The 21,462-nt window shown below is 50.8% G+C and overlaps 4 protein-coding genes across 4 annotated transcripts; 2 read left to right on the forward strand and 2 right to left on the reverse strand.

Moving 5' to 3' along the window:
• The first annotated feature begins 1,653 nt into the window (after positions 1 to 1,653).
• LOC118695862 (scale keratin-like) lies at positions 1,654 to 2,181 on the forward strand. Its single transcript, XM_036397672.1, has one exon. The coding sequence runs from the start codon at positions 1,654 to 1,656 to the stop codon at positions 2,179 to 2,181; it is 528 nt and encodes a 175-aa protein (XP_036253565.1).
• A 2,492-nt stretch (positions 2,182 to 4,673) lies between these two features.
• On the reverse strand, positions 4,674 to 5,339 carry LOC118695863 (keratin, type I cytoskeletal 9-like). Its single transcript, XM_036397673.1, has one exon. The coding sequence runs from the start codon at positions 5,337 to 5,339 to the stop codon at positions 4,674 to 4,676; it is 666 nt and encodes a 221-aa protein (XP_036253566.1).
• A 3,508-nt stretch (positions 5,340 to 8,847) lies between these two features.
• On the forward strand, positions 8,848 to 9,586 carry LOC118695864 (keratin, type I cytoskeletal 9-like). Its single transcript, XM_036397674.1, has 2 exons — positions 8,848 to 9,319; positions 9,378 to 9,586. Exons 1-2 carry the CDS (start codon positions 8,848 to 8,850, stop codon positions 9,584 to 9,586), a joined length of 681 nt encoding a protein of 226 aa, XP_036253567.1.
• An 11,187-nt stretch (positions 9,587 to 20,773) lies between these two features.
• Positions 20,774 to 21,094, reverse strand: LOC118695866 (claw keratin-like). The gene has a single exon (XM_036397675.1). It carries the CDS (start codon positions 21,092 to 21,094, stop codon positions 20,774 to 20,776), a length of 321 nt encoding a protein of 106 aa, XP_036253568.1.
• Between the last annotated feature and the right edge of the window lie 368 nt (positions 21,095 to 21,462).

Raw genomic sequence — 21,462 nt, forward strand, 5'->3', positions numbered from 1 at the left:
AGTGACGTGCAAGGTCCTCTAAGCCCTGAAACCTCTGAGTAATTTTAATCAAAACTCATTTTTGGGGATGCTGAGCTCAGTGCTGTCACCAGGGTGTCACCAGTGCCACTGTAAGGACACGGCCCAAGGTCACCGAGCCTTTGTGCTCCAAGGTGGATCCCAAACTTGGAACCTTGGTTGGAAAAGCCCTCCAAGGTCGTCGAGTCCAACATTTGAGCCATCACCACCTGGTCACCCAGACCAATGTCCAGTTGGTTCCTCGGACACCTCCAGGAATGGGGACTCCAAACCCCCCTGGTCAGCCCCTTCCAAAGCCCTTTCCACGAGGAAATTCCTCCTGAAGCTCTTCCCAAATGGGTTTGACCTTCAAAATTATCTCATCATCAACCCAAGCCGTTCCTTAGTGCAGACTTGCAGGGTTGATCTTGTCCAGGCCTCACTTAAATCATTAACGAAAAATAACAGGCAGGGGTCAGGTTCCATTGTAAATCCAGTCATCCCTGGGATGTTGCACAGGAACCGGGGCTGTAAAATTCTCACACAATGAAAAAGCCAAATTTATGATATGAGAGTCAGATTGTATATGTCGAGGGTTGATTTGCTAATTGGGAACTATGAAAATAATTACAGGCGTTAGAGGAGTCACACGGAGGAAAAAAATCAGAATTTGGTAAGGCTGAGAGATTTTATGGGATGTTTCATTCCCCAGGAGCTGCCTCCAAAGATGTATAAAAGCAGGAACCTCTCAGGAGTCTCCTCAAACCATCTTCTGACTTCTCCTGCACCTCCAGGTGAGTTGGATTTAAGCTGATCTTTGCTCTCTCTCATTCTCATTCTGTAGTGATAGTTTTAAAAAAGGACTTGTTCCTTGATTTCGGGGATTTTAGCTGGGAGATGTGGCGGTGAAACCCTGCTTTTCATTGGAGTCTCACTGCAGTCACTTGGAATAAATCAATCTGATACTTAAAGATAGAATTTTAGGAGTTATTTGAATTTTTCTTGTGGCTTTTCAAAGCTTGAGGCACAAATTTAAAGCTTAAATTTACTGAAAAACCAAATCCTGAGGTGTCTTCTGTAGGGAAGGGAGAAATGGTGTCCCAGGACAGGAGGATCTGAGGGAGGAGGCGAAGCCACACCTCGATCCTGTGGCCAGTTCTGGGTCCCCCAAGTCAGGAAGGTCACTGGGGGGGGGCTGGAGCAGCTGGAGAAGGGTCTGGAAAATCCTGAGGGAGCTGGGGCAGCTCAGCCTGGAGAAAAGGGAGATCCAGGGGGAATTTTGGGCTTCTCCAGTGGGGATTTGGGATCTGACCCCAGGGAATGGAACAGGACAAGAGGAAACAGTCTCGAGCTGTGCCAGGGGAGGCTCAGGGTGGGAAATTTGGGAAAATCCCTCCTGGAAAAGGGAAAAGGCCTTGGAAGGGGCTCAGGGAGGTTTGGAGTGACCATCCCTGGAGGTGTCTAAGGAAGGGCTGAGCACTGGCCTGGGTGACCAGGTAGGGGTTGGGAACAGCTTGGACTCGATGCTCTTGGAGCTCTTTTCCAACCTTGGGGCTCCTGGAATTGCTTGAGCAGGAAGGACAAACCCCATTTGCTGTCCATACATTCCCTGACTCCATCTTGTCTCTCCCAGCTCCTCCTCCAGCCCTGAGAACCATGAACTGCATCAGCTCCCGGTGCCTGCCCGGCTGTGAGGTGGCGTGTCCCGAGCCCTGTGCCTACAGCAGAGGCCTCGGCCCCTGCGTGGCCTCCTGTGGGGACTCCACGGCCCTGGTCTATGCCCCACCCGTGTGGATCACCTTCCCTGGCCCCATCCTGAGCTCCTGCCCCCAGGAAAGCATCGTGACATCATCCATGCCCCAGCCCTCTGGTGGTCCCTCCTACGGCTCAGGGATGGGAGGCTACTCTGGTGGCCTGTCCAGAATTGGGGGTTCCTACGGATCTGGGGGCTCCTACGGATCTGGGGGCTCCTACGGATCTGGGGGCTCCTATAGCTCTGGGGGCTCCTATGGATCTGGGGGCTCCTATGGATCTGGGGGCTCCTACGGATCTGGGGGCTCCTACGGATGTGGGAGCTCTTCGGGGAAGTTGGGCTCCTCTGGATGTGGGGGCTCCTCCTCGGGGGGCTGCTACCTCAGGAAGTTCTACACCAGCAGCAGCCGCGGATCCCGCCTGGGAAACTGAGGCAGCTGAAGATCCGCAGGGAGACGGAGCCCCACGATCCAGACCCGCAGCTGGGACCGGCTTTCGGAGATGGCGAAAAAAAACATCAACGGGAGCCACCCTGGCTCAGGACCTCTGGGAACCGGGCCCACACCTCTTCCCTGCATCTCCCCTTTGTCTTTAATTAACAACAGCCTCTGTTAATCACCCTTCAGCGCCAGCTCCTTCTTTCCATTGTGCCGAGAGAAGAAAAACAGAGCAGCTTGAAAGGCCTGGCATGGAGCTTGTCAGTGCAGCCCTGACAGGAGAAGAACAATGGGTGGAAGGTGGATTCTTCTCGGGCAGTGGGCTGAAGGAAGGAGTGTCTGTTTGGTGTCATTTGTAGTGTATCCTATTAAAATCCTCCTGCATCATCATTTTGTTGGGATTTCCTTTCTCTGCAGGGATGTTTCGGTCCCATCCTCTACCTCTCTGGGCTTCCTCGAGCTGGCTCTGTGAGCAGCAATTATAGGGTTTTATGGTAATTGGGAGGTAATTGTTTAATTAATTTGGGTTGTGAAATGGAGGGTTGGATGAGCAGCCAGAATTCAAGCACAAAAGGGTTCAGTTGTTCTCTGCGGGGGCACGGGGGTCTCTGGAGGTGACGACTTTGATGAACGTGCGAGGGGTGGGATGTGGTCAGCTGACGGCTGGAAAGCCACAAGGTTTTTATTTTACACCCTGGTTTAGCTCAGCTCCTCCCTCCTGTTCGTTCCTGGAACCATAAAATCCAGTCCTTGAGGCTGGAAAAAATCTCCAAGGTCACCGAGTCCAACCTTTGGTCAATGTCCACCTCCCACCAGACCAGTGCCATTAATAATGGCAGTTTCCAGTTCTTCCTCGGACACCTCCAGGGGTGGCCACTCCAAACCTCCCTGGCCACCTTTTCCAGGAGAAATTTTCCCACATTTCCCACCCTGAGCCTCCCCTGGCACAGCTCGAGGCCGTTCCCTCTTTTCCTGGCCCTGTTCCCTGGGAGCAGAGCCTGGCCCCCATCCATTCTGCAGCCATATTTAAAACCAGTTTTTGGGAATTGTCGTGATTCCCTGCAGAGTTCTGAGCTTCAGGAAAGCTGAACACATTTTCGGGAGTATCAAAGAACGCGAACCAAGGCGAAAATGTGAGGATGGGGATGGGAGCCAGAGGAAATCCACTAAGGAAACCTCCCCTTGGTTTCTGAGCTGGCAGTGCCAAAAGCTTTGAGACGTGGAGAAATTCCTCCCGACTGTGGCATCATCAAAGAGCTGCTTTTATATGACAGCAAAATGTCACCAGTCTGTGCAAGAGAGGATTTCCCAAGGGAGGAGTGACACAAGAGCTCGGGTCCCGCCTGGTGCTGTTGTTTTCTGTCGGGATGGGAACACAGAGAGAGAAACCTGGGCGAGCCCCAGCTCTAAAGATGACCTAAAACCCAGCTTTACTCCCTTGGAAAATGCGGGGGGGACAGCAGGAGTCCCCCCCAAAAAACATTCAAAATATGTTTTTAATACTTTTTAGTGCACTATAGAATCGTTAATATCTATTAAATCAAGAAGGATGAACTGAAATATGGGAAATATAAAAAAAAAAATAAATTGTCCCTACGAGAGATTCCTGCTTGGAAAATGAAATTTTTTGCTCACTGTTTAAGCTGAAAGTGTGTTTAAAAAATTGAATTGACAGCTCCGGAGGTAAATAGAAAATTAGATGACACACGACTGAAGTTGCTTAAATTCCCTGTGTGCCTAAAGAGGTTTAGGAATTTTAATCTGCGATTAATTTAATGATGGCACCCAATAAATTCATCAGCTCCGAGCAAAACCTTAATGGGGCTGAAGGAACAGGCTCAATTGGAAAACAATTAGATAATTTGTTTGCAATCGTGGTGAAGCTCTGGAGAGAGGAGGAAAAATCCCACAGAATTCCAGTTCAGCAAATCCCAGGATGCGTCACAGGGTGAAACCAGAGGTCCAAATTCCTGTTAAAGTGGCCTGAAAGTTACTCCAGGATTTAAGAGAGGAGGATTTCAGCTGGCTCTGGGCAAAGTGGTTTCCAACCCAAGGATTTGTAGGAGAAAAGGTGCAAAAGAAAATGTCAGGCAGAAATAGGGATATAAAAGAATTTTAATGGGAAATACTGATGGTGGAAAATTTGTTTTTCCCCACCCTCAAACCCAGTGCTGAGTGGGGTAATTGGGCCTGGTTCCCATCCTGGAGCCTCCAACCCTCCCAAATTCCTGAATTAGGCAAAAAGATGAGTTGGAAAAAGGAAAAAGAAACCAACAAAGGGAATTTGAATGCAACAGAACTTTAATGGCAGGGAAGGGCTGGGGGCACAGTCACACTCAGGGAGCACAAAGGACGATTCCCAAGGCTTTGGGAAGCGATGCAGATCCACAAAGGCTGGAGAAGGCAGTTCCTGGGATGCTCCTGGCTTGCAGCTTCCCCAGGAGCTGAGCCCAGCCCGTGGCTGCTGCCGGGGGAGCCGGGGCTGCCTCAGAAGTAATAGAAGCCGCAGTTTCCTCCTCCAAACCTCCTGGAGCTGGAGCTGCCCCCTCCGTAGGATCCCCCTCCGCAGGAGCCGCCCCCAAAGGAGCTGCCCCCGCCGCAGGAGCCCCCAAAGCCGCCACCCGAGGAGCCCCCAAAGGATCTTCTGCCCCCAAAGGATCTGCTCCCCCCGTAGGAGCCCCCGGAGCCAAAGGATCTGCTCCCCCCATAGGAGCCACCCATGGAACCACCTCCGTAGGATCCCCCAATTCCACCCATGGAACTGCTTCCGTAGGATCCTCCCATGGAGCCGCCTCCGTAGGATCCTCCCATGGAACCACCTCCATAGGATCCACCCATGGAACCACCTCCAATGGATCCCCCAATTCCTCCCATGGAGCCGCTGCCCCCTCCGTAGGATCCCCCAATGGAGCCCCCAGACCCAGAAGGTCCCATGGCCCCCGATGGGAAGGAGGTGCCCACGATGCTCTCCTGGGGGCAGGAGCTGAGGATGGGCCCTGGGAAGGTGATGACCACGGGTGGAGGGTAGACCACGGCCCGCGAGTCCCCGCAGGAGGTGACACAGGGCTGGCTCCAGGCGTCCGCGTAGGGCTGGGGACAGGACACCTCGCACGGGGACGAGCAGCCGCTGCTCATCATCGCTCCTGACGACATTCTTGGGATGGACGGCGACCTGCGGCAGCACAGCGATCAGAACTGCAGGGCCCAAAACTCCAGAGGGAAAAGAAATCCCGCTCTGGTGCCTTCCAGGAGGGGGCAAAAAGTGGGGGAAGGAGAGCTTGGGAAGAGTCAGGTTTGTCCCTTTTCTGTGTTTTTCTGCGCTGAGCTCTGCTGATTCCTAAAGGGTTTCCTGCTGCCCTGGAAGTGCTGGGAATCCTGGAGAGCAAAGCCAAGCTCAGGGGCCTTTGGAAGCAGCTCATCCCCAGGAGTTTGTTGGACCATAGGATAAAGTTGTGGTGGTCACCAACAACCTGGGAAATTCCAGTCGTCTCATTGATCCCGTGCCTACAGATGCAGGCACGGGTGGGACTCTGGATTTTAAAGCCTGGAAAAGGCAGATGGGATTGCTGGGCACCAGAGGTTCTGCAGGAGAGCAAGACCTCTGTGTCCTGGAGACACATTTTGGGATGGGGAGGAACCTGAAGCAGGGGATAAATCCTAACTACAATGCCCAAAATTCCAGAGGAAAAAGAAATCCTGCTCTGGTAGGATTCCTTCCTTCCCTCAGCAGGAAGAAAGAGAAAGAAAGAGGAAGAAAACATCTGTTGGGAAGGAGAGAAAAGAGAGAAAATATTTTCCCCTATTCACGCAGGGGTCAGAGAAGATCCAACTCACCGGGTCTGGAGAAGTGGAGACGAGGAGAAGCCGTGGATGGCACTGCAGAATTCCAAGAGCTCTTTTATACTTTTCCTGACCCCCAGTGGGACGGGAACCACACTTTGTGCAAGAGCTTCCCACGCGTTACCAAACCGTGTTTTGCTGGGCTGGATTGTTTCATTAATTGTCCTAATTGTTCTCCTAAGTGACGTGATAAATTCATTATTAATCCCAAGTCACGTTCCAAGCGCTGCACCCCTCGGGTTTGATCCCCTTTGCTCCACATTCCGACCCCCAGGAAGTCACCTCGGAGCTGGTGCTGTCCCTGGGCCTCGCTGGAATTGAAGCTGGAATGAGTTTACATCCACTTGAGGGATTTATTGATGAATAAATCAGGTTTGTGCACAATATTTTGCTTTCCACCCCCAAAATATGGATTTTGGGGAGTTGATGGAAGCGCTGCCTCTTCCCAGAGGCCGCTGGAATGGGAGAACCAGCAGCAGAACCCAGGACTTTCTGTGTAAAAATTGATATTTCCCAATTGGAGGAACCCAGAAAGTTTCACCTTAATTGAAGAGTCAAGGAGGAATTGCTGACTGGCAGAGCTGTCAAACCCGGGGATGTCACCAGGGCCTGACAGGGCTTGTTCGGGTTCTGTTGCAAGATCTTAACCCCGATATCGGCTCCTCGTGCTCTGTTTTCCAATCGGGTCTGGAAACACCAGAAACGTGGGGATAGGAGTTATGCGAACACGGACAATAAACTTCGTCGTGATAGAAATGTGAAATATGGGACGATCATGGAATTTTGGGACTGTTGAGGCTGGAAAAGAGCTCCAAGGTCGTGGAGTCCAGCCTGGGACTGATCCCCGCCTGGTCACCCAGGACAATGGCCAGGTGTTCCTCGGACACCTCCAGGGAGTCCTTTCCACCCTTTCCAGGAAAGACAGGATGAAATTCCAGCTCCAAACTGGAGTCGCTCCCCTCCCTCAACTCCAACTGAGAATCAAATCTCAAATCTTACTTCTCAAATCTTAAATCTTAAATCTGGAATCTCAGATCTTAGATCTCGAGTCTCAAATATCACATCTCAAATCTCGAATCTCAGCTCACCGATCTCAAATATCAGATCTCGAATCTCGAATCAATCTCGAGTATCAAATCGCAAATCTTAGATCTCAAACCTCGAATTTCAAATCTCAGATCTCTCCAGCTGACTTTGATTTAGAACCAAAATCCCCCCAGTCTGATGGCACCAATGTTTGAGTGAGATTCTTGTCTTGGACAACCACCCCAAAATATCCATCACGTCTAAAACCCTCCTGGGTGTTTCTGGTGTTTGATAAATGGAATTTTCCTTGAGATCTCTCCTCCTTTTTATGCATTTCTGCCTTTCACCAGACGAGGTTCAAACCCAGGAATTCTGTTGGAATTTTCAGGCAATTCAGGAATTCCCAGAAAAAATAATCCTGGCCAGTCTTGAGGTGCTTTTATTGTGTTTTAGATGGAATCAGCTTCATGCACTCAAAAATATTTAGGTTTTTTCATCCAATGATGTCTCCTGGACACGTGTCTCCTTGGAATATTGCAGCTGTCCCAAACGGGGACAAAATTAGGATAATTAAGATGACAAAAGGAGAATTACAATAATTAAATGCTCTCACACACGGCTTCCTTGGATGATAATAAGCATCCAAGGAATTAATTTAAGTCCTTTTTAATGAGTTCCTCGGGTTAAATAGGTATAAAAAATGACCCTTCCCAACCGAGGATTTACAAACACAAAATTTGTGAGTTTTCCCAATTCTGGATTTCCAGGGAATTTTCTGCAGAACAGAAAATATTTCCCCCGACAAAGCCAAACCGATTCTTTGCCCTTGCTGAGGGAATTCCTGATCCTTCACCCCTCCAAGCCAATTCCCAAGTCAAACCAGGTCAGGAAATGGCAGCTGTAATAAAATAATCTAAAAATTATTTAAGGATTAAAGCAGGACGAAGGGTGTGTGCATGTATTGGCTGATGAGGAGTTGATTTGTGAATTATTAGCACTTATCAAAGCAATTATTACAATTAGAAGGCGCTTATACAGCAAAAAATTGTTGCTGGTGATGTCCCAAAATTGTATTGCATGGCCCAGGAGCCGTGGGGAAGGGTATAAAAAGCCAGGATTTTCCTGCAGCTTCTCCAGCACCTTCTCCTCAGTCCGGTTTTCCCTGCGAGCCCGGTGAGTTCTCTGCCTCTGGTTCCATCTCCATTAACTGGGATGCGGCTGTGGGTGCTGAATCGGGAAATGACTCCATGTCAGAGCTCTGAAATGATCGGGAATGTGGACCTGGGGCTCCTTTCCAAGCCAAATTGTTCCATTTTATCAATTCTGTCTCATGGGCAGGGAAGCTTTTTGTGGCTGGAACTGTTGGGAGATGCAGATCTCCAAATGTGAGGTTGGGCTGTTCTCGACCACAGAGGGAAAGTGTCAATTAAACCCTGATTATTTGATGGGGAAGATACAACTTAACTACTCTGAGCTTGGCTTTTATTCAGGATGGAGGGAAATGAGAAGAGATCTCATTTTTATAGGGCAATAATTCCTTCAACCAGGAAATTGCAGATTTTTACCATCCTGGTGATTGTGTAAAGGCCCAGATCTCCCTGAACATTTTAATTTTACTGCAGTGCCGCACTTCTCCGTCTACCACAAAAGACTTGTCAGGAATCTTCCCAAGCTCTCCTTCCCCCACTTTTCCCCGCTCATGGAAGGCACCAGAGCAGGATTTCTTTTCCCTCTGGAGTTTTGGGCGCTGCAGTTCTGATCGCTGTGCTGCCGCAGGTCGCCGTCCATCCCAAGAATGTCGTCGGGAGCGATGATGAGCAGCGGCTGCTCGTCCCCGTGCGAGGTGTCCTGTCCCCAGCCCTACGCGGACGCCTGGAACCAGCCCTGTGTCACCTCCTGCGGGGACTCGCGGGCCGTGGTCTACCCTCCACCCGTGGTCATCACCTTCCCAGGGCCCATCCTCAGCTCCTTTCCCCAGGAGAGCATCGTGGGCACCTCCTTCCCATCGGGGGCCATGGGACCTTCCGGGTCCGGGGGCTCCATTGGGGGATCCTACGGAGGGGGCAGCGGCTCCATGGGAGGAATTGGGGGATCCATTGGAGGTAGTTCCATGGGTGGATCCATTGGAGGTGGTTCCATGGGAGGATCCTACGGAGGCGGCTCCATGGGTGGAATTGGGGGATCCTACGGAGGTGGTTCCATGGGTGGATCCTACGGAGGTGGTTCCATGGGTGGAATTGGGGGATCCTACGGAGGCGGTTCCATGGGTGGGATTGGGGGATGCATTGGAGGTGGTTCCATGGGTGGATCCTATGGAGGGAGCAGATCCTTCTGGCTCCGGGGGCTCCTACGGGGGGAGCAGATCCTTTGGGGGCAGAAGATCCTTTGGGGGCTCCTCGGGTGGCGGCTTTGGGGGCTCCTGCGGCGGGGGCAGCTCCTTTGGGGGCGGCTCCTGTGGAGGGGGATCCTACGGAGGGGGCAGCTCCAGCTCCAGGAGGTTTGGAGGAGGAAACTGCGGCTTCTATTACTTCTGAGGCAGCCCCGGCTCCCCCGGCAGCAGCCACGGGCTGGGCTCAGCTCCTGGGGAAGCTGCAAGCCAGGAGCATCCCAGGAACTGCCTTCTCCAGCCTTTGTGGATCTGCATCGCTTCCCAAAGCCTTGGGAATCGTCCTTTGTGCTCCCTGAGTGTGACTGTGCCCCCAGCCCTTCCCTGCCATTAAAGTTCTGTTGCATTCAAATTCCCGTTGTTGGTTTCTTTTCTCCTTTGTAGCTCCTTTTCCCAACTCATCTTTTTGCCTAATTCAGGAATTTGGGAGGGTTGGCGCCCCCCCAGCTCCCTCCGGACCTCCCCAAACCCTTCCCCATCTCAAACCTCTCAAATAATTAATATTTATTCAAATTTCCTGCTCTCAACACCTTTTGTAACTTCACCACTTTGAAGCCTGAAATCCTTTTCCAGCTGGGATTCCACAACCACTTCCTCATCTCTGACTTTATCCACGTAAATAAATAAAAACGCGCAGGAGAAGAAATTCACTCCTGCATGTGGAAGTCAGGCTGGTCCAAAAGCTCCCTCTGGAGCTGCTCTGGGGAAAGGAATTCGTGCCAGGAAAGGGCAGAGCGGCTCTTCCCTTCCGAGGGGCTTCTGGGGAATTCCTGTGGCTGGAACCTGGCGAGAGATGAGGACCTGGAGCTGGGAATGCCCCCAAGAGAGCCAAAAACAGGATAAAAGCTGCAGGAGGCTGCTGCCGGTAAGGAGAGAGGAGGAGGAGGAGAAGGAGGAGGATGAATCCTCCTGGCAGGGCTGGCACTGCTGAAAGGAGCTGGAAAGGAATTCCGGCGTCTCCAAACTTTTCCGAAGCTGCCAGAGGTTGCTGGGTTGGGCTGCTCCCGGGAAAGCAGCCCCTGACAGCTCCTACTGATCCTGATCCTGGTCCATTCATTCCCCATCCCTGGAAGTGTCCAAGGCCAGGCAGGATGGGAATTGGAGCAACCTGGGATGGTGGGAGGTGTCCCTGCCCATGGCAGGGCACGGGATGAGGGGATTTTTAAGGTCCCTTCCCACCCAAACCATCCCATTTCTGTGATTCCTTTAAAATCCTCTCTCAGGGGCCCATCCCAGCTTCCCAGCTCCGGAATTTTGTGTCACACTCAGCTGAGGAGCCCTGGATCACGCTGGCACCAAAATCCCAGCACCTGACACCCCAAACCAGTTGTTTTTGATCACCCCCAACATTTCCTGGTCTCATTTCCCTCCTTCCTGTTTGGGTTTTTTTTGTTTATTTTTGTCACGACCTCCATTCCCTCCTGGAAACAGAGTGATCCCAGAGGCTCCCCTGGGCAAAAGCACCGATGGGGAATGCTGTGAGGAAATGCTTGGGGACGGTTTTGCAAACACCCACTCACGTTTTACCCATGCAAAGCGCCGTGGCTCTCTGAAGTTAATGACAGGCTGCGGGTATTAAAGCAGGACTGAATCATAGCGTCCCTTCCAAACAAGTGTGTCAGGGCCACCCACGTGATTCCCCTGACTCAGCCTCGGGAATTCGGATCCCTCTGCCTCTTTGGGATTGAAAGCCTGCCCCTGTGTTTGTTATCCTAATGATACCATTTCAATCCACTTGGCCAAACACTCACCTTCCCAGGTCAGGCCATATTTGGGGATTTAAATGGGACCGGGCTTCTCTCACCTCGGGGGCTGAGCTTCCAGCATGCCATGAATTTCTGCTTCGCCCCAGCACCAGCTGGGGCTGCAACTCTTTGTCCTCTGGATCCAAAGTTGTCCTGAGTGACCTTAAATAAATCCCGGGGTTTTTTCCTGGTTTTCCCTGTGTTAAACAGGGAATTATTGCCTTTGGTGGCTTCTCCCCTCGCCCTGAGTTTCCCACACTCCTCCACGCTCCAACATTTTTCTGGTGACCAAAACCACCAGGAAAGGAACTGGGGATGGGATGATTTATCCCATACCAGCATCCCTCTGACCATCCCACTTTTCCCAAAAGGGACTTTCCCACTTCCGATTTCTTCCCGGGCACGAGTTTTGTGGCAGAGGAGAAGTTTTGTGTTAAACCAGGGCTCCACCGGCCACATCAACCCCGGGTGCTGTTTTATATCCCGGAATCCCAGGATTGTTGGGGTTGGAACTCCAGGGACTCTGGAGATGTCCCAGAGCAGGTGACACAGGGACACATCCACGTGGGTTTGGGATGACTCCAGACAGGGACAATCCCAATTCTGCCCTCCCTGGGCAGCAGCTCCATGGAAGGAAGTTCTCCCTCACGCTGAGGTGGAACTCCTGGAGGTTTGGAACTCGGGATGAGTCGGATCCTGGACTCGGACACCAAACGAGGAGCCAGAGCCCCACGGGCTCAGGCGGGGAGTGGCTCTGGGAGCCGACTCGGCCACTCCAGTCCGGCCGTTCCCATAAACACGTCCCAACAAGTTTGGAAGCAGCCAGGAACACTCACGGCTAATGCTGGGTTAGGCTCTGCTGCATTCTTGGAGGCCAGGAAAACAAATCCTGGGATTAAGGAGCTGCAAGGACAAGCCTTGCAAAGCTCAGGAGCTCCTGCAAAGCCGAGCTCAGCCCAGGTTTTCACCTTGGGAGAGCTGCGGGAATAAATTTTAGCCTCAAAACTCTGAAATGAGAAGAATCCGGGACCAAACAGCGGCGGTCACGTGCTGGTGAGAAAAGGGTAATCAACACAAACAGTGAGCAAAGCAAAGCAATTACTGTAATTACCCCTCAAATTTGGTTTGGGGAGTAATGGGACCTAATGCCCAAATATGACGTTATTTTCTTGCATCAGCCTGGTGGTCCAGACGGGGATATAAAAACCATTCCTGACTCAGGGAGCTTCCAGCGGGTCCTGTTGGCTTCTCCTCGGTGAACTGAGTAAGTTGGATTCTGATATAACTTCTTCCTAAAATAATAAAATGAGTCTAATTTAAAAAAAACCCTTTACGTTTAACTCAGCGCTGAATTTTGGATTTGTGTTCTGCCGTTCTGGAAAGCAATTCCATTTATTTTCATGGAATAATCAAAATAGTTTTGATTATTCATCCAGAAGCGCTGGGGGATCAAAGTTTAAAAATGTGTTTGCAATCTAGATAATATTAAAACCATTTAATTCCATTGCTTTATGGAAATTTAATGGATACAACCTTTAGGTAACCTTAAAATACCTCAGCCAGCAGCTTTCACCTGGCGGGGCGGTTCTGCCCTTGTGGCTTCCGATTTTTATCTGATTTTGGGCAGAGGTGGTGTGGAAATTTAAACACAAGTTTTAGAAATACTGAGATGGGCAGAGCTGCAGTCGCCTGTGGATGAGGACACAACATCCCTGCGGATATGGCAGTACAAAATTCCTGGTTTTCCTATGCAGAAGATATGGGAATGACCCAAAAAGTGTCAGCTTGGAAGCTGCTTTGGGTGGTTTTGTTCTGTTTATGCAAAGCTTTGGTTTTATGCAAAGCGAGAATGTTTGAATCTGCTTGGGATGTGTGGTGCTCTGTGTTTAGGTCTGGTTTTAAGTTATTCCTTTCCTCTGGTTTGGTCTCTGATCAGTGTCAAGTCAAGGACACGGAATTCGGAGTTGCAGCAGATTTAAAGGGTGGGGAGCTCAGGAGAGCACCTGGATTAGGGCTTAAATTTGGGTGAATTATGCTCATTTGGGCATCGTGTTTAGAACAAGGAAAGAAAACAAAAATGGCTTGAGTCAAACTCAACCCCACCCAGGCTTCTCCAATATGCAGCTTAAAAAAGAAATAATCACCTGGGCCGAGCCCAAAATATTCAATTTAATCTGCAACAACAGATCAAGCGGCTCCTTCGCTCAGGGCTTTGAGGTGGAATTTGGGTATGGTTGAAAGGACAACTTGAAATGGACTTTTGCACTGTTTTCCAAATCCCCACCCTTAAATTTATTTCAAAACCAGAAAGAAGAATTCAGCCCTGGTTTGGGAACAGTTTTAATCCCTCTGAAATTTAAATCTGCTGCTCTCAGGTTTTTGTCGTGTTTCAGGTTTTCCTCACGATCTTGCAAAAGGTTTTTATTGAATTTTTCGAGTGAGTCTTGTGCCCAATATCTGTGGCAAAGTCACCTTTTATGAACTGACAGCACTAAATCCATAATTATTGGTATCCTTTTGGATCAATTCCATCACAGGGATTACATTCCTTGGATTTTTATCTTCTCAGCCCAGACTTTGTCCAAATTGGGTCCAGTAAAACCTCTCGTGTTCTCCATTCCTACAGTGGTCTATGTGCTGCCCTCATTTTACTGAGCTACACCTCTGGAGCCCAAATTGCACGGGAGAAAACAGATATTAATTAAGCAACAGCCCCAGAGTGATCATTTGGTGTCCCCAAAGTGGTGTTTTGGTGTCCTCCAAGAAGTGGCTTGGTGTTCCTAAAAGAGGTGGTTTGGGGTTCCCAAAGAGGTGGTTTGGTGTCCCCAAAAGAGGTGGTTTGGTGTCCCCAAAGAGGTGTTCTGGTGTCCCCAGAGAAGTGTTTTGGTGTCCCCAAAAGAGGTGGTTTGGTGTCCCCAAAAGAGGTGTTCTGGTGTCCACCAAAAAGTAGCTTGGTGTTCCTAAAAGAGGTGGTTTGCTGTCCCCAGAGAGGTGTTTTGGTGTCCCCAGGGAGGTGTTCTGGTGTCCCCAGGGAGGTGTTTGCTTCCCAGGACTCTGGAAGGTCACCAAGAAGAGCCCAGCCAAGCCAAGCAGAGCAGAGTTATCAACCCACCCACAACCTCGTGCCTTTCCAGGGGTTGACCCCATCCCTCCAGCTCCTTGGGATTGACGTTTGTCCCCTCCTTTCAGGTCCAGCCCAGCCTCAAGATGTCCTGCGAGAAAACCGTGTGCGCCGAGCCCTGCCCCGACCCGCGGGCCGCCGCCTGCAACGAGCCCTGCGTGGTGGCCTGCCCCGACTCGCGGGTCATCATCTTCCCGCCACCCGTGGTCGTCACCTTCCCGGGGCCCATCCTCACCACGTACCCGCAGGAGACCGTGGTGGGCTCCACCGAGTCGGCCGAGCTGGCCGGGGCTCTGGAGGCGGGCGTGCCCATCGGGACGGGCCAGAAGGGCCTGGAGTGCCTGGAGTCCTGCGGCGTGCCGCAGTTCGTGGCCAAGTGTGACCCCCCGTGCGTCACCCCGTGTGCCCCGCCCTGTGTCACCCCGTGTGCTGCTCCGTGCGCCGCCACATGTGCCCCGCCCTGTCCCCCGCCCTGTGCCCCGCCCTGTGCCCCGCCCTGTGCCCCACCCTGTGCCCCGCCCTGTGCCCCACCTTGTCCCCCACCCTGTCCTCCACCCTGTCCTGCACCTTGTGCCACCAAGTGCGCCACCAAGTGCGCCCCGCCGTGCCCCGCGCCCTGTCCCACCAAGTGCGTGACCAAGTGCGTCCCCACCTGCACCACGCCCTGCGCCACGCCCTGTGCCACGCCCTGCGCCACCAAGTGCGTCCCCGAGCGCTCCTACACCTTCTCCACCCGCTGGAAGCACCCGTGCCAGAGGGGCCTCTGCAAGAAGATCTGAGCGGTTTTTGAGGGAAAGAACCACGGAAAGGAACGAGGGAAGAAGCGAAGGAATACGGAATGTGTGACCCGAAGGATGCCGGAGAGGGAAGCGCCGCTGGAAACCAGGACCATGCGTTTTAAGTCTAGGATAGAGCTTTAGTTTAGTTCAGGGCTTTTCTTTCTTCTTGGGGCTTTGCCTCTTCTGTCTGTGCTTTGGACTTTTCTCTGCCCAGTTCGACACCGAGCGTGGATCGGAACCGAGGGATTTGGGGAATGGTAGGGATTGGAAGGTCTCAGCAAGTGTGAGGGGAGGGGGGTGTCAGGCTGGAAGAGGTCAGGCTAAAGCGGGTGATCGCGTTTTTGGGTGATTTGGGGTGATTTTGGGTGATTTTGGGCTTTTCTCGGAGTCGGCTCCTCTTTGTCTGCATTATTCTCTCTTCAAATGTTCGACTCCACTTTGCATTCCCATTAAAAGGCTGCTGCATCAAACTCGTTCCGAATTCCCTTTTTCCTCTGCTCCTTGGGCTCTCTTGGGGACACTCAGCCTTGGATAGAGGGACAGGTTACCTCCAGGCTCTTCCCAGACTGCTCCAAACTTGACTAAAGGTAACATTTAGGGTTAAATTTCTGGGATAAGAGATTTTATCCCTAAAATAAACCCTGGCTCTGCATTTTCTGGGATAAAATATTTTATTCCTCAAAAAACCTGGCCCTGCATTTTCTGGGATAAAATATTTTATTCCTCAAAAAACCTGGCCCTGCATTTTCCAGGATAAAACCTTCAGATTGAAGTAAATTGGGAATTTTTAAGCTTCCTGTTCATATCCAGCTCTGTTTGGGGATTTCCTTCCCTCTAAACAAAGGGAACTGAGCCAAACCCAAGCTTTTTTTTTTTTTCCCACATTTCTGCATCCAAACTTTCCTGAACTGCTTTTCCAAGGACTCTTCTCCACCTCTTGGCGGTGACAGGGAGGGACCTGGAGCTCCAAATTCCAGGAGCCGGTGCCAGCAGCGGATCCCTCCGGGCAGTTTGGGATGCCAGGCGTGTCCTGCTCATCCCATTCCGAGCCATTCCGGGCGCTGTTTTTATCCTAAAGACCATGTTCGGTTCATTCTTCCCTAATGGCCACGTTGGAGCTGGAATTCCGGGTCGTTCCCCGCAATTACCCCCCGCCCCAAAATATCCCAGGGCTTCCGCACAACAAAGGGAGCCAGAACGCTTCCCAAACACTCCCAGGCTGGATTACGCCTGGACCTGGAATGTTAATTTTATGTTAATCAGCTCTTATTTGGGTTACGTGCCCTAAGACTGGAAAAATCTATTTGGGGGAAAAAAAAAAAAAATTAAAAAAAAAAGAAGTTGTGGCCCCTGGTGAAAACTTCCCGAGGGTTCGGTTCCAAGGATGAGGGGCTGAATTGTGAGAAAAGTGGGAATTCTGGTGGGAATTCGGGATATTAAAGGTGTCCCTGCTAATTTTGTGTTGTTGTGAGTGCCGGTTCTGCTTCTCGTGCCCATTAAAAACCATTTTCTGCACCGCCCTGCCCTGGGGTTATTCCACCTCTCTCTTCCTCCTGGGATTCCTCATTTCTCTCCCAGATGCTCCGTTTGATTTCCAGGAATCGCCCACGGTGGTTTCCTCCCAGCCACAAGTTCTGGGTAATTTTGAAAAATGGGAATTCGGGCCCTTCAGTGTCAGAAAAAAAAAAAAAAAAATTCCAGGGGATAATGAAATTTTAATGACATTAATCTCGCTGACAAGTCCCGGCCGTGCCCGAGATCTCCTCCCAGAGGTTCCCCGCATTGCCTCGGGATGTTTTCATAAATCCTCTGGGTTTGTCTTCATCATCTCCACCAGAAAGAAAAAAAAAAAAAAAATTAAAAATAAAAACCATCAGCGGAGCCTCCCGTGATTCCCCATCTGGCGTGGGAGGTTCGGGCCTGGAAAGAGCAAGGGAAAAGGTGATTATTGCTAATTAATGCTTAATCAAGCGGGGTTTTCTGCGAGCTCAGCAGCTGCTGGGGGAAGTCTGGGGCGGGCGCGGGGTCCTGAGTCAGGAGTGACCATGGGAGAGGCAAAGATCCCTGTCAGAAACGTCTCCAGATTCCTGAATCATTGTTTGACCTTCTTCATCCTCAACCCAAAACCTTCCTCCTCCTCCTCCTCCTCCTCCTCAGGGGCTGGGAATGATCCCTGGATTTCTGCGCGCCTCCTTCCCTGGAAATCGCGCTTCCCCTGCGATGGCACCGGCTGGAGCGGCTGCCAAAACAATTTAATTTTAATTTTAATTTTAATCTCGGCGCTCTCTGATCTCGGGACGATGCCAAACCCTTGTTTTTCACACCCAACCCCTGGTTTTCCCGGCACCCCGAGGGAATTGGGCAATTTTTGGGGCCGATTTCCTCACGGGGATTATTAAAAAGTCTGAGGTGAAATCCCAGCCCCGGCTGTTGATTCAGAGGGGAGGGAGATCCAGGGAGGAGCCCGGGGCCTCGCTCCTTTCATCTCCTGCGCCGGCTCCGAGCCAGGAATTCTTTGTTTGGAGAAAACAAAAACAGGAGATGGAGAGGCCGGTCCGCGCGGGGATATTGAACTGGGGGATTTGGGGACAATTTTGGGGGGGAAAAAAAAAGCGATATGGAAGCTCACAGCAAAAGAAATCTTCATCTCGGGAGTTGTGCCAAGGGTGGGAATCGCCCTCCCTGTCTGACATCCCAAAATCTCCGGGATTTAAGGGAGCGCCAGGTGGAGTTTTGGGAGAAACAATGGCCACAAATACCTGGATTGAGAGACAAAAGCAAAAAAAGCAAAAGGCATTTGAGGGACGATGGGGACAAAGAGGACAGGAGTGGTTCCCTTCCCCCGGGGCGAAGTGAGGCTCTATAAAAGCTCCTGCAGAGAGATTTTAAATCATTTTTCTGCGATTCTCATCCCATCTCCTGCTGTGCCACAGCGTAAGTGAGGTCTGGGGGTCGGGCAGGGTTTGAGTTCGGAAATTGTAAAAATCGTGAATTTTTACCTCTAAAAAATTCACATGGAGTGGTGGGAGATGGTTCAAGATTTGGGAACAGAACAGTCGGAAATAAATGGGGTAAAATTTGCGTTAATAAAATAAAATGGCGTTAATTCAGAGATTAATTTAATAAATGCATATAAGAAATATGAATATAAGAAGTATTAGCATAATAAATATGAAAGTTGAAAATATTGATAATGGAAATATGAATATTGAAAAGATGAATTTTTAAATAAATGAATATTTGAAATATGAAGATAAGAAATATGAGTATTAGAAATACGAACATTGGACCTATGAACATGGAAAATATCAAAACTGGAAATGTGAATATTGGAGTATACGAACATTGGGACTATGAATATTCGAATAAATAAATAAATAAATAAATAGGGGTTCTAATAAACCATGAATAAATATAACAAATAATAAATAAAAATAAATAGAAAGTATAATTAATAACAAATAAAAATAGCAATAATAAATAATAAATATAATTAGTAAATAATAAATGATAAATGCTAAATAATGAAAAATAAATAATGAATATAAATAATTAATAAAAATATTAAATAATAAATAATGAATAATAAATAATTAATATAAATTATAAATATAATAATAAATAATAAATATACATTATAAATATTAAATAATGAAAATAAATAAATAATAGAATAATAAATAATAAATAATAAATAATAAATAATAAATAATAAATAATAAATAATAAATAATAAATAAACGAGGGTTCCCCTTTGCTCTGTCCCCTCACCTTGTCCCCTCTCTGTCTCCTCCAGCCCCACGATGTCCTCCCAGTCGCTCTGCGCCGTCTCCTGTCCCCAGCCCATGGCCAGCGCCTGGAGCGAGCCCTGTGTCACCACCTGCGGGGACTCCCAGGCCGTCATCCACCCCCCGCCCGTGGTCATCACCTTCCCGGGGCCCATCCTCAGCTCCTGCCCCCAGGAGAGCATCGTGGGCTCCGCGTTCCCGCTGGGAATGGGAAATTCCTTCGAGTCGGGAGGTGTCTCCTCCTCCTCCTGCTATCCTGGAATTCCCTTCCCTTCTTACCCCCCAAAACCTTTCCCTTCTTACCCCCCAAAACCTTTCCCTTCCCACCCCCAAAAACCTTTCCCCTCCCACCCCCAAAAACCTTTCCCTTCCCACCCCCAAAAACCTTTCCCCTCCCACCCCCAAAAACCTTTCCCTTCCCACCCCCAAAAACCTTTCCCTTCCCACCCCCAAAAACCTTTCCCTTCCCACCCCCAAAAACCTTTCCCTTCCCACCCCCAAAAACCTTTCCCCTCCCACCCCCAAAAACCTTTCCCTTCCCACCCCCAAAAACCCTTCCCCTCCCACCCTCACCCTCCCAAGCCCAGCAAAGGATCCCCGCATGACCAAAAGCAGCAGAAAGAGAAATAAATCCACAAATTGTGAGCGAGGGGAGGGCTCCGAGAGGGGCCGGGGCTGCTCCTTCATCCCAGGAACGATCCCAGGAGCGATCCCAGGAATGATCCAGGAATGACTCCAGGAACGATCCCAGGAATGATCCCAGGAACGATCCAGGAATGACCCCAGGAACGATTCCAGGAACCCTCCCAGGAGTGATCCCAGGATTGAACCCAGGAACGATCCAGGAATGATCCCAGGAACAACCCCAGGAGCAATCCCAGGAGCGATCCCAGCCCCGTGATTCCCTCCGGATCAGATCCCCGCTCGCAATTCCCATCGATTCTGCTTTGCTGTGAATTTGCCCCAATTCCTCTGGAATTCCTCTGAATTCCCCTGGAATTCCGGGTGGCGCTGCTGTCGCGGGATGAATCCCATTGCTTGGCCCCAATAAAATCCTTTCTGCATCACGATTTGGAGTTTTCTGTTCGGGTGGGATGAGCTCTTGGAGCAGTTCTGGAGTGGACACGTAAATTTTTCGTGGAATTTTTTTGTCCCACCTGGTTCCCTGTGAAGGTGAAATGGGAATTTTCTGATGGGTGAATCCACAAAGACTCCTGGAGGAGCCAAACCCTCCTCCCAAATTCTCTGGGATGATGGGATAGTTTGGTCCCGTGGGTTTGCAGGGATTTTATAAAAAAGAGAAGAAATCCAAGAGATTTGAATGCAAACACAGAAATTTATTGGGATAAAAGTGGGCAAACAATTCAGGGTTTGAGGAAGGGAGAGGCAAATTTGGAGAAAAGTGACATTAAAAACAGGAAGGGGAGGAGGAAGAGCGGCTCCCAGGGGTGCTGAGGGGTTTGCATGGATGTCGAGCATTTCCCATGGATTCTGAGCAGTTCCCATGGAGTCTGAGCAGTTACTATGGGTCCAGAACAGTTCCCATGGATCCTGAACATCTTTCCATGGATTCTGAGCAGCTCGCATGGATCCTGAACAGTTCCCATGGATCCTGAACATTTTCCATGGATTCTGAGCAGCTCCCATGGATCCTGAACAGTTCCCATGGATCCTGGACATCTTTCCATGGATTCTGAGCAGTTCCCACAGGTTCTGAACGATCCCCGTGGATTCTGAGCAGCTTTGGTGAATCCTGAGCAGTTCCCACGGATCCTGAACAGCTCCCATGGGATCCCGAACCTTTCCCATGAATCCTGACCCACTCCCAGCCCCACCGAGCCGCTCAGCCCCTGCCCCAGCTCCTGCTGCCTCTCCCCGCGGTGTCCCCATCCCTCTCCCGGCTCAGCAGGGCCCGCAGCCCCCGGAGCGCTGGCCCCAGGCGCTCCTGGAGGAGGAGAAGAAGCCTCCATAGAGCAGGGAGCCCTGCAGGCCCCCGGGGCGCTCCATTCCCGCCGGGAGCGCCGAGCCCACGATGCTCTCCTGGGGGCAGGAGCTGAGGATGGGCCCCGGGAAGGTGATGACCACGGGCGGCGGGTGGATGACGGCCCGCGAGTCCCCGCAGGAGGTGACGCAGGGCTGGTTCCAGGTGTCGGCGCAGGGCTGGGGGCAGGAGACGGCGCAGGGCGCGGAGCAGCGGGAGCTGAGCTGGCTGGAGAAGGACATCCCGGCGGGAGAGAGCTGGAGCTGCTGCGGGAAGGGGAGGCAGGGGAGGAGGCAGGGTTGGAGATCAGCACCGCAGAGCCCCTGCCCGTGTTGTTCTCTTTCCCATCTCCCTGTCCCTCTCCTCCTCCCTCCTTCTCTCCTTCCTTCCCTCCCTCAAAAAACTCTCCAAAATCTCAGAAGATTTTTCTCTTTCTCTCTTCTCCCTATCCCTCTCCCATTCTCCCTCCATCCCTCCCTCCCGGAGGTACCTGCTCTGTTAAAACTCAGATTTTTCTCTCTTTTTCCCCTTCTCCCTGTCCCTCTCCCTCTTTCTCTCCCTCCCTGCCTCCTTCCCTTTCTTCCAGGCACCTTTTTTTCCAAAAGCTCAG

This window comes from Molothrus ater, chromosome 29 (genome assembly GCF_012460135.2).
Source record: "Molothrus ater isolate BHLD 08-10-18 breed brown headed cowbird chromosome 29, BPBGC_Mater_1.1, whole genome shotgun sequence".
Taxonomy (NCBI): domain Eukaryota; kingdom Metazoa; phylum Chordata; class Aves; order Passeriformes; family Icteridae; genus Molothrus; species Molothrus ater.